The 12810-nt window shown below is 50.1% G+C and overlaps 1 protein-coding gene and 1 pseudogene across 4 annotated transcripts; both read right to left on the minus strand.

Moving 5' to 3' along the window:
* Positions 1-8948: 8948 nt before the first annotated feature.
* On the minus strand, positions 8949-11823 carry LOC132663539 (procathepsin L-like). 4 transcript variants are annotated; one of them, XM_060609914.2, is made up of 5 exons: positions 11711-11823; positions 11173-11309; positions 10756-10878; positions 10605-10653; positions 8949-9042 (listed from the first exon to the last, which is right to left on the minus strand). In XM_060609914.2, exons 2-5 carry the CDS (start codon positions 11296-11298, stop codon positions 8990-8992), a joined length of 351 nt encoding a protein of 116 aa, XP_060465897.1. In that variant the 5' UTR covers positions 11299-11309; positions 11711-11823; the 3' UTR covers positions 8949-8989. The 4 variants fall into 4 exon arrangements, with proteins under 4 accessions (XP_060465897.1, XP_060465895.1, XP_060465896.1 ...); XM_060609912.2 differs by having other exon boundaries at positions 10534-10653; XM_060609913.2 differs by having other exon boundaries at positions 10605-10656.
* Positions 11574-12810, minus strand: part of LOC132663402 (tyrosine-protein phosphatase non-receptor type 2-like) — a 33512-nt pseudogene continuing 32275 nt past the window's right edge.

Below are 12810 nucleotides of genomic sequence, written 5' to 3' on the forward strand. Positions count from 1 at the left end.
TGGTACCACTTGGTGTTACATTGAGTGCAAATTGATTCTGCGCAGTAGCAGGCTAGGCTTGTCCAAGGAGAGCAGAGGGGATTTGGTAAAAGGCAGGCATTCCTACACCTCAGTGAGTTCTTCTTAGGGCATAGTTTGTATACAGTATTATAAAAATAGTGATTTCACAGAGAGACATGGAAATCAGAGGGAAAACATTAATTTTTGCTAACTGCTGACCCCTAGTGGTGAAAAGTGACAGGCCTGATGAAGAAGCCACCTTTGCACCCTGGACAGAAGACACTTGCTCTCATGTGCTCCTCTCTGGGGACAGCGGCAGCAGACCCTGCAGGGCTCCTCCTGGACACTCGCTCCCCCTCTGCTCTGGGCATCTCCTTCCTCCTGCTGCCCCACACGCGACAGCTGTGATGCTCTGCTGGCCACAGAACAAGTATGTGTGTGGCAGTCAGATAGGCAGTCTGGGGAGGAAACCCGGACCCTGAGCACCTGCAGACAGAGGCCGCCAGGATCCAAACATGCCACCTGGACCTGCATCCTGGCTGCTGGAGCAGCCCTTATCCTCCAACATTTTCAGGAGATGACAGTGCAAAGGCCAGGGGTCTGGAGCAAACCAACTGCCTGCTCTCTGAGTGACATAAACGTGCCCATGTGGGCATCTCTCCTGGGAAAAGATAAAGACCATTCCAGCAAGGGTCATGGGTGTCCAGGGCTGTGGCCTGGGATGGGGGGAGGGAACATGGCCCCGCAGACACTTGGAGAGACACCATGTGGTGAAAATGCTGTGTGTCTGGAACCGGACCTCCTTCCCTGGAGGCCTCAGCTGCCCCCCGTAGCCTGTCCCCATCCATGAACAGTCTCCCCTGGGAGGCCCTCATGGCACCTCAGATTTGTGGCATGGTCTGCTTTTCTGAGGACTCCCTTAATACTGTTTCATGAGGGTCAAGAAGTGACTGGTGAGCCAGCAGCTCAAGGACTGGGGGGGGGGGGGTCCAGGCTCCACGTGCTGTGCCTCCAGCTGGGCCCCCTCAGCCCAGGGCATGCTTGCCCCTCACGGGCAGGAGGAGACCCGCTACAGAGCCTGCAGACACAGCTCCTGGCTCTTCCGCGGCCTCAGGCAGGTCTCATTTAACTGCTGATGCGTCTTGTCACTTCCAGGGACTGTTTGGAAGGAGACCCTCCCGACCCAGCAGAGCTCACCGGCCACCCAGGCGTTAAATAACACCATCCCCTGTGGGGTTTCCTCCCTCCAGCCTTGCCTGGGCCTCCAGGAGACCGCCTGGCTCTGGTCCTCAGGTCTGGGGATCAATTCCATCTCTGAGATAGACTAGGGGTGACCCTAGCCCAGGGTCACACACTCCAATGCATCCCCGAAATGTCATTTCTGTCACAAGACACAATTTCACACATGGGGGTGGGGGCAGCCTGCTTCTGAGCTCTCTCTCCTGGTCGATCAGACTCGGGGAGAGGTGGTGAAATGCAGAGACTGAGCCCCTCTGTCTGGGGCACCACCTCCCAGGCTAAGCAGCCTCGGGCAGGAATGTGAATCCAGTGTGGCCAGAGCTTGTCCACAAGAGGCCCAAATACCCAACTTGTCCAGTGACATCTCTTCAAGTGTGAATGTTGGCAGCAAATCCAGTTTTCCTCCTCCCTCCCTCACCCATGTACACAGCACTGCCAGACCCTGGGTTTCAGCCTCTGCCTTTGTCACAGGCACATTATGTCTCTGAGCCCCGGGTTACTTCTCCCCGAAGGGGGTTTATCACACAAGCTCACCAAGTCGGGAGAATCCGGTGAGATGACACGTGTGTGGCACCTGGACCAGGTCAGCAGCCTCCCCAGGAGACCCGCTGCATCGCTGTGCTGATTGCAGCTGGGGTGGCTCCTGGGTCCAAAGGGCACATCCTCCTGACAGAATCTTCTGTCACTGGGCCCCAAGTCCCAAGTCTCCCTAAGCAGTGGCTGAAGGAGGCTGCTGCACACGTTGACACTTGTAGATAATCCCGCCACCCTGGGCCACATTTTATTAAGACGCCACTTCCAGTTTCCTCTAGACGTGGAAGATGAATGGAGACATTACTTCTGCGGGGTAAGGGTTGAGCAGAAAATAGAATGAATCCCTTCCATGTAACCCACATATCACTTGACATGATGTGGCTGGTTCAGTGTAGCTCCTGGGCTCCTGGGGCATAATCTTCATACCCAATGAGGACTTGTAAAAATTCCAGAACACAGATCTGAATAGATCTCTCTCTGTCTCGTTCTCTCATTCTTTGTCTCTTTCTCCCCTCTCCAAATCTGTCTGTCTCTGTCTGTCTCTGTCTTCCTTTCTCTCATTCTATCACACACACACACACACACACACACACACACACACACACCATCTCATTCCACCACGTTCCCTCCCTTAGTGCTTGAGACTGGAGTGACCCTGACCCACAGAAGAAGAGAGCTGACTCCCTCCAGCAGTGACACCAAAAACTGCCTGCAAAACTGACCTTGCTGAACCTAATCATCACATGGGGAAAACAATTGGCTTCAGAGAAGCTGTAACCTATCTTACATGCCCAAATTGATCAAAATCACAGTGGAAAATGGAAAATATGTGCATGAGAATGCCCTTACTCAGACAGAGTTAAGACTCTTCAATAAGCCCTGGCTCGGGAGCCAGACACATCATGAAACGCCAGCTGTGTGACGTCAGGCAGCCGACTGGACCCCTACGGCTTCAGTAAAAGGGTGATGAAGATACCCCTTAAGGCTGTAGTGTGGTTTAAATTAGGTGTCACACGTACCATATGGTCCCGGGCTCCTGGCACACAGCTAGTGCTCAGTACGTATTTGAGATATGTGTTAGCAATATTATAATCATTCTACTTGTAAATTCATGTTGGTTCATACTTCTTCCCCAAGCTTCCATTGTACTCTCGTATTCAGAGAAATTTTGAAATGACCATGTTAATCTCTGTCAACTATCCCCCCACATCCCAACACAACCAATTTGGATGTATAAGTAAGTACAGCAGAAGGTTCTGAAGTCTCTCCCTGACTCCAGGTGGGTGGCGCGTTTTCTCTTGTCACCGCTGGGTGGCAGCACAGGGACTGGTGGGGCCCAGAGCAGTGTCCCAGGGAAGGCAGCTGCCATCACCAGACAGGCGTGATCTCCAAGGCTGACTGTGGTTCTGACGCAGAGAGGGCCTGAGGAAGACAGTGAGTTTGCCCCCCCTCCCCCCGCCCCACAGCTCTGAAGGTGGGAGAACACCGATTTCTTTGGAGGGAGCTCACAAGTCCCCTCTGTGGTCTCTACCTACCAGGAGCCCCAAGACCACCTGTGCCCTGGTGGCCACAAAGCCCTGCCTTTTCAGACCTTCCTGCAGTAAACCAGAGAGTGAGGAGCTGGGACAATGGTGCTTCCTATATTCTGGCTCCTGCTTGGGAATATCCTCTTGTGTGTCCCCCCCTGCCCTCCCCAGGCAGGTAGTTGTGGTTAATGCAGAGGTGAGGCCTGGGGTGTCCATGGCTGTGGGCCTCTAGCAGATGAGGCTGCCTGTCTTATGAAGAGGAGGGGAAAGCAGCAGGGAATCCAAGGATCAAAATTCTAAACCAGTCCTGCCTTCCAGGTGGTCAGAAGGTGTATTTGTGTAAGTGGGAGGCAGGACATGTGCTATTTTCCTGTTTGTTCACTCTAACCTTATACTTTAAATATTTACCCAGGAACAGGCACCTCCATCTGCACTCCTGCCCACAGCTCACAAAGTAAGTGAGCCTGGAAAACCCCATCCGAGTGCCATCATATCTCACCTGGCCACCAAGATCACCTTCTACCTGGTCTCTCTGGCTGGGCAGCCTGGGGTGGGAAGGGGCTTCCTAAAACCAGAGTCAGATCTTGCTCCCACCTGCAGGACACCCATGGACCAAATCCAGTCTCCTGACCTGGCCAAGCAGCCAAGTCTGTGATCAGATCCCTCAGGCACCATTCTCCCCCAAACCACCATGCTCAAGCCCTGGTGCCAGGCCCCATCAACCCTCCTTTTGATCTGTTTCCTGGGAAACCTAACTCTCTACTGCCCCAGGCCCTTTGCACTCACTATTCCCTCTGCCTTCCACCAGCTGCCACTGTTTGAATCCCTGCACTTACAGCAGGTGCAGCAAACCTTTTGTAAAGTGACCAGTGGTCTCTATTGTGACTGCCATGTATACCACACCATGAATAGACAGTAGGAAGTCAAGGGGTGATTATGTTCCAATAAAAGTTTATTCACAAAAAAAGGTGGTGGGCTAGCTTTAGCTCTTAATCCATTGTTTGCCAACCCCTGACTTACCCCATCTGGCATTTTTCTTATTTGTTTATAAGCAATCTTGCCTCTTTTGTTCACTGTGGTCTCTCCTGTGCCTAGAACAGGTCTTGGCATATCTAGACACTGTGAATATCTTTTGAGTGAATATTGTTTGGTAATTGCATTGCTCTTAGAAGCCATGGTGAATCCTGGTTACTAGTTTCTTTTCTTTCTGCACCTTTTAGGAATTTAGCTCCACTTTCTCATCAGCAAAGATGACTGAACGTCAACAGATTGGCAAGAAAGACAATCAGTATCTGGGAAAGGCAGATAAGAGCGTGGGGAGGGCTCATCGCTTTCCACAAGTGGTGGGATGCAGTTAGACTCTGCCCTAAAGGAGCAGCAAGTCTTAATTATGCAAATGCAGCTTATTTGTGCTGAATTTTAAATTTGGGGAAACTCCCAACTGTATCTCACTTTCCAAAATATTCCTGGGCACCTTTCTTTACTATCTTCATCTTCAGATTAGGAAAAGTAACTACGTTTAATATCAGTTTATGGAATATTTAATTAGAGGGACAATCACACAAAATAAAAATTAGCCAAATCCTCATCCTCCTCCCTCAAACTAAGATGCTAAAATCATATCGGAAGGACACGTGCAGCGATAGTAAAACTAGATGCACACGTGACATCTACCTGTACCCCCTCCCCAACATCCTAATAAGCACCCCTCGTCTTCCTGGGAGGCAGAATTGGTCTGACTAAGCAACAGCACACTTCTGGGCAGGTCTGGGCAGCTGCACTCGCCTGTTCGCGGGGCGGGGGGGGCGGTTGGGAGGGGAGCCACAGGGCAGAGTCGGAGGGGCCGCTCCTTTTGTAAGAAGGTGGCTCCCACACCCCAAGGTGTGGCTGTGGGGCTCCTGAGCCCCCAGAGCAGCGATGGGCTGCTTCGCCAGCTCGCTGGGGGCGAACAAGCCTTGATTTGCAGCACCGGCTGCTTCCTGGGATGCAAATACTGCCACCAGGGCTGATTCCAAGCCCCCAGTGTGAGGGTACTGAACACGCAGGTGGGAAGAGACGCATGTGGTGGGCTCTGCGGGGGGCACCAGAGGCTCCCGCACACGGCTGCCCCCCAATCACTTCGTGGTGAACTGGGTCACAGCACACCTCTCCCAGCTCAGGCCTGTCCCGGCTTCTTCCTTTCCCCACAAGCTCTGGCCTGGCCACCCCCACCCCCACCCCGCCCAGATGCACTGGCTGCAAGGTCTCATCTCTCCAGGATCAGCCCCCCTGAGCTGTCTCAGGACCCAAGTAGCCTCTCTCTGTGCTCTGGCCAGTCCTCTGCTGCCCCCTGCAGGTCCACAAGATGACTTGGGTTGTATTTCTGGAACAGGAAGCCCATGGCTTCTTCAACAATGTTTTTAAAAGATACATTCCTGACTCTTCTAGGTGATTAGAGGAGAAAACAAGGGGGTGTTTCTGTTGCTAATTTGGCCCACTGGGAAACCTATGGAATGGTCAGGCAATTTAAGGCCACCCCCCCCCCCCACACACACACACACCCGCTGTGCAGATACAAACTTCTCCCCATGAATATGTTTAGGATCCAGGGAAGGGGGTCTTACAGAGGGTAAGGAAATGTGTAAAATCAGTTTTTGAGTTCAATGAATGGGGGGGAGACTATAACTGGAGCTGCTTGGGGTCCTCATGTCTTACAAGGACAGGAAGTCCCACTCACCCCAAAATGCCCACTGCACCCTGGTGAGAAAGACTGGGAACATCAAGAAGAAATGACATGAAAAGGAAATTGGTGACACGATGCTCCTATGTACAGATTGCCCTCTTCCTTTCCCTTATCCGCGGATCCTGGTGTGATCACTCTCCTCCAGGGACCCGACTTATAAGTGCAAATACATCTACTGTCTTGGCTTCTCTGTAGGTATCACCTGCTCCTCCTGACAACCTACCACAAGTCCTTGCTGACATATTCTCCAGGGTCGCTCCTGTGACGCCTCAACCACTTTCAAGAACCAGATTCCAGGACCAGGTGTCCCCAACTCCAGGCAGTTACTTATTTGAGAATATATTTATTTTATTAAAAAAATTTTTTTTAATGTTTGTATTTATTTTTGAGACAGAGAAAGACAGAGCATGAGCAGGGGAGGGGCAGAGAGAGAGGGAGACACAGAATCCGAAGCAGGCTCTAGGCCCTGAGCTGTCAGCACAGAGCCTGAAGCGGGGCTCGAACTCACAGACCGTGAGATTATGACCTGAGCTGAAGTCAGACGCTTAACCGACTGAGCCACCCAGGCACCCTTTGGATGTATTTATTTTAAACAACACGAATGTGGTTAGAAATACATGGCAGCCAACTTCTCCCTTTCTGCTTCATCAGGAAGCTGAGTCTAGAGCCTTCTGAGGGAATGACTGCAGCAAACAAATCATGGGTCTCAGTGAACATGGAGTCCAGGAGACTCCGCTGAAGGGAGCAGGCCGTGGGGACCCCTGGAAGGAGATCGGGCTCACCGCACAGCAGGTGAGCTCAGCACGGGGATGGACCCCCCACCCCACAGCTGGTGAGGAGTTGGCACTGAAGCCCAGAGCCCACTGAAGGCCACAGGACATTCTTATTTCAGGAGTGACTCTGGGCGCTGCACTGATGAGCGTTTGCGTAGCCTCACTGAGCCCCGCTTTCCTGCAGGAACGTCTCCATCTTTGGGATGTTGTAAAATCACAGCACCTGCCACACATGGACGGTTGAATGATGGCTGTTGTAACGCTGGCTCTCAAGGGGGCCCACTTGCCTTGTTGACACTCCCACATCTGCTCCTGGATGCTGGGTCACAGGAGGGGCCACCACAGGGAAATCCATATGTTTTCCTGGGACTCAGAGATTGGTTTGCAGGCTACCAGCAACAACAGCAAACACATGGCATCAGGCAGGGAACTTATATGATGCACAAAGCCATGAAGTTGGATACACACAGCAGCACTCCAGCATCAGGTGGAGGTGGTATGTGCACCATCCAATCCCTGTAACCCCTGAAGGCACAGGTAAGTTACCTTAGGAAGGGGCCCACACCCCACCCCCACCCTGGACTTCTCTTTCCCAACCTGCTCCTATGGCCTGATAGGGAATCAATACAGTCTATCGACAGAGAAAAGAGAAGACTCAGGCCTGGCTTACAGTTGGTTCTCCACGATGGGCAGATGCCCCCTAAAAGTGGACGAGTGTGGCACTGATGTCCCTCTGGGTCGTCTCTGAAGGACAGTGAAAAATGGAGATCCTAACCAGGGGCAGAACTTCTAGCTGTGTACTTAGCTGTTCACTTGGCTTAGAAGGAGAAATGGCCAGACATGGGATCATATTCTGATTCGTGAGCTTGGCCAATGGTTTGGCAGGATGACCAGGGACTTAGAAGGACAATGATTGGATAATAGGCTCCAAGGAAATTTGGGGGAAAGTATGTGGATAAACATCTCTAAATGGGTGAAATGTGAAGATATTTGTGTCCCAAGAGAATGTCACCAAGGGGTGAGCTCAGCAGAAGAGGATTTTAATAATCAAGTGAGTAGAGCGACCCATTCTGTGAATAGCGTCAGCCTGTTTACACAGACACCACTGCCATCGCCCAATGGGCCCATGGACAAAATGGCCATGGTGGCAGGGATGGAGGTTAGTCATGGGCTCAGCAACGTGGACTTCTGTTCACAAGGACAACCTAGCAATGGCCACTGCTGAGTGCATGGAGACCTCCCCAATGTCTAAATGATTAAGCAGAAGTTAGAAGTTCTTGCATTTTTCAAAGACATTTATATTTATTTAAACTTGTGAAAAGTCCCAGAGGCCATCATGCATAGAAGCACATTGAAAAGAAGCCAATTGCCATGAAATAACACTGAAAACAAATTTCAATTTTAAAAGTCTTGTCTGAAACCTAACAATAAACTTACTGTCAGAGCTGAAGAGGCAAAGATACCCCCTGAAGCTCTCAGAGGGTCTATAGCCCTGCAGACACTTTGGTTTGGATTCTGGCCTCCAGACTGTGAGAAAACACATTTCCTTTACTTTAAGCCACTGGGTTTGTGGTCATTTGTTTCATCAGCCCCAGGAAACAACCATACCTGGTCTACACAGGGAGCCTTGTGCTCTTATCAGCAACCCAGGAACACAACTAGACTCATGCAGTCAAGATCAGCCTTGACAAGTAGGCTCACTGAACATCCAGATGGGAAGAGTAAGACACCTGTCAGCTCACAGTGGTTCTCAGCCACCCATCGGGGACGCAAGACCATGTTATATCCCCACAGTCACAGTGGTTCTCGGCCACCCATCAGGGCCGCAAGGTTGTGTTATACCCCCACAGTGTCCACCTAGATCTCAGGAGTCCACAAGCTCAACAGGATGCTGGGCTCCCAGGGAAATCAGCAGACCAAGGTAAGAGAAGTTTAAGAAACCCACATGGCTTACCAGAGGTGTCACCAGAGCAGTGGATTAAGGATTTGCCAAGCAGAAAAGGGAACTCCAGAAGGTTTGCTACCATTTCCCTCCCTTGCCAGTCATCTGTCATGTCAGTGAGGCCCCAGCCAGGGTCCCACACCAGAGACAAGGGACACCTGACAGAGAAGCATTCCCTCACACACAAACATGCACTCCAAACATGTTTTGCTTCCTTCTCTTTTTATTTAACTTGTGATTATTCACATGTTCTTTACTCTTCAGTGCCACTTTCACTCGATGACATCAAGTGTCCCCTGTTTTTCCCTGTGAGGGAGAAAAGAGCATGAGAAAGAGATGGGGGGAGACCCGGGAGACCATGGAGGTCTTGGTTGTGGCACCAGACCCCTCCTCATACTAGGGATACTGATGGCCTTTTGTCACTGACGTCCTGACTTCTGACAACAAGTCCTCTTGCTAGAGGGCTGGCCCCCAGAGTCAGGTCTCCTGGGGCAGCTTGGCTCTCCTTTGGTCACTCAAGTGCAGGAGGGTAGTCCTGGCCTGTACTTCCTGGACCACCATCCACATTGTCCCAGGAAGTCTGGGATCCTTTGTCACATGATCATCACACTGCCCTGGGTGTCAACCTAACTTGCAGGACAAATGAAGCTTCCAGGGACATGAGCTGCATTTGCAAACAAAAAGCCCTCTGGTGCTTGAGAAGCTCTTTTGTTGGGGAACAGGCCAGAAAACAGTCTCAGGTGGGGTCAGCCATTCACCAGGGAGGGGGGCAGCCCCCCTTATCTTTTCCTGCCCACCTCTCCAATGTGAGTCAGACCATTCCTAGAGGTGGCGAGAGTGAGATCCTAGAAAAGGATGCTTGATATCTTGTATATAGTATTTTTTAATGTTTAGAAACATTCTTTTAGTTTAAATGCCCTTTTTATGTATTTTCTGTTGCTTCCCTGTCAAGATGTATACAAGGCTTCACCCCTCCGTCTGACCTTGGCTGCAATGTTACCCTCTCCAAGAAGTGTGTCTTTGCCCAGAATTAAAATTAACACAACCTGTCCTGGTACTGCTCTCCCATTCCCCGATTTGTTTTTCCCATAGCATGGCCGCCATCTGGCATAGTGTTCCATTATGTTTGTTCAGGCTGCTATTGTGTCTCTCCACACAGCAGCACTGAATCTATCATGAATCAGATCATGAATCTTTGTTTTGTTCACCTCTCCGTCCTCAGCACTCGGACAGGATCTGGCACAGGGTAGGCACATCATAAAATCTGCTGCCCAACTGAATTAATAAATGATGTACACAACTTATATGTGAATACATTCTCATAGTTTTAAGAGTCAAGCAGCAGAGATAAAGTAAGGATCCCTTTCTTTTATTCTACCCGCACCCCTCCAAGAAACTATTAATTATCCTTTTTCTTTATCTATGCATGTACTTAATTATGTGCTTTTTTTTTTTTTTTTTTTTTACTTTCACAAAAGTTGTGCCACATCATCTATTTGTAAAATGCCTTTTTCATGGCTCACTCATTGCAACACGTTTGCCGGTTTTCTGGAACTTCTGTCCTGCAAGGGCACCCGTTGCACTAAAAGCCCAAGAAGAACCATGCTGACCCTCTAAAACTCTCAGTCTACAAACCAAATAGCAAGACTTTGACAACCCATTGATCTGAGAACTCTTTTAAAACAGCAAACTGCATACTGCACCACAGTGTGCCCTAGCAGGGGCCACTTTCTTTCTGGCTTCACTGTTGAAGAGAGACCTGATCAGTTGTTACCCCCAATTCTTCATAGGACTTACATCGCCCATCTCTCTCCTGTCCACAGAGATACCAACAAACGAAGGTATTTGAAACACTTTTCCATTCTTACCCTTCTGGATTTTAAGACCATTCATTGTGTGCCTGAATTCGTCATTGGTCTTCTAGGAAAAGAAAGAACAATGTTGACAAGCATGAGATTTTTTTGGCAAAGTACTGAAAAGAGAAAGAACAAAACGTTCAGCAATCCACGCCACACTCACCATGTCACCAAAGCCATTCATTGCCATTGTGAAGCTGTGTTTCCCTTGATTGTATTCCCGATTGTGCTGTTCAATCATCTTCAGATTCGTCTCCCACACTGCTCTCCTCCATCCTTCTTCATCCTAAAGGCAAACATATAACTTACCATCTTTATGTCTTTTTAAAATCGGCTCACCTGTGCCAAGTAAATGTGCTGACAGAAAGGGGGAGAAACCACAGCCAGGGATGGCCTGATGCTTCTGGGAGCTGTTCTCCAGCAACCACACAGCAGGACATATGCCCACGTTGTGCACAGTCACGGGGCCCTGCTTACTGCCTTCGTAAGAGCGGCCTCAAGAAGCTACTTTCTGCTACGAACTGCCACCAGCACAGATTGTCCTCTGTTGGTCCCCCTGGACAGGTTAGATGTTACCAACCACATTATATATTTTCCCATGTGCCGCTTTCCACTGGAACCATTGTGCATCTAAATTTGGATCGACTTGTGGAGCAGCTGAAGCTATTCCCAGGCAAAGGGCGGCCAGGAAGAGTGAAGGATGCATGTTTCAAAAACCTAGGCAGCGAAAAGAAATGAGTTTCCTATTAGACCAAACCATCTAAAAAGCCATACTCTTTTCTTCTGAGATGTTAGAGCCTCTAAAGTGGAACTGCATTTATCCTCCCAAGTGTCTTACAGAGGGCTGTGGAGGAAGGCTGAGGGTTTGGGATGTTCTGGGGGCCTGCTGCCCTCCTCCCCACCTGTCACCTTCCCGCAGCTTTCAGGGTACTTGGATCTTGACGCAGGGAGGGGTGGGCCCCGCGGCCAGTCGTGTGGGGATCAGGCTACCGCGTCTGGTGGTGCCAGTCCAGGGGACAGTGCCTCCTGGGAGCCCCCGAACCCCCGACCCCCAAGGCAGACCGCCATGCTGGTTCCCAGAGTGGCCCCTCTGCTCAGGCCCGGCGTGGGAAGATCACCTGTGGCAGCTGCAACTGGACAGGCACAATCAGAGGCGCAGATCCGAGGGTCTCACAGCCTGATGGTGGGTCCTAAACTTCCCACTTAACGCCCGGAATTCTACCCTGCTGGCCCCGCCTCCACCACATTCCTTCCCCACGATTGGCTGAGCTGGCCTGTGGGCGGGGCCTCTGTGCCCTGGAATTCAGATCAAAGGACCAACATACTGGATTCCACCTGGTCCCAGAGAGCCTGCCTCAGGGCACTCAGGGGAGTTGAGCTGGGGGACCAAGGACAGCGCTGAGACGGTGGAACAGAGGGGTCCAGAGCCTCCCTGGGGACCGGATTTACTAGTTACCCCGAATTCATGGGATCTGCCGGTGGTTCACCGAAAAGAAGCTTGCAAGAAGTCCCAAGTGGGTTTTCAGCATCACTCTGCGTGTCCTTTAGTCCTAGAGTTTGGAATGAAGATCTCTAGGAAGGCTGAGAACAGGATAATCTAGTCTAGTGCTTTCTGTTTATTCCACTCAAAGGTGGGGCAGGGAGAGGAATGCATCGCCCACCAGGGGGAGATGTTATCAATGTCTCAGGATGAATGCCTCTGGGTTATGGAAGAATCTGGAGTGAAGTGGAAGTCCCCAAATACAGGACGCCAGGGGCAAGACCTAATCTTCGGAAGGAAAGTGGTTGGGCAGAAGGGGTGTCCAAGAAAGGCGTGGCATTTTGTTATGCTTCTGTCCTGCCTCGCCCAGTCACGGATTCTTCCCTCTCAAGCCTTTCTCAAAATCGACAGAAACAAGTTATTTACAGAAAAATCTGCTTAATAAAAGGAGGAAAGGCAGAATGTAGAAACTGCTTTTTCCTCCCAACTCTCTGTGTTATATTCCTCAGTATCCAATGTATTTTTTCAAAGATTTAATTTAAGAACTTTGCTTTAATGACTTCGACTTCAATGATTTTTACTCTAATTTACAATTAATGTCAGGATTTATTTATTTTTTACAATTTTATTGTGAAGAAATATACATAACATTTATCCTTGTAATATTTGCAAGCATATACTCAGTGGCATTAATTACATTCAAAATTCTTTTTTTTTTTTTTTTAGATAGCAAGGCTT

Source organism: Panthera onca, chromosome D4, assembly GCF_046562875.1.
Source record: "Panthera onca isolate mPanOnc1 chromosome D4, mPanOnc1 haplotype 2, whole genome shotgun sequence".
NCBI lineage: Eukaryota > Metazoa > Chordata > Mammalia > Carnivora > Felidae > Panthera > Panthera onca.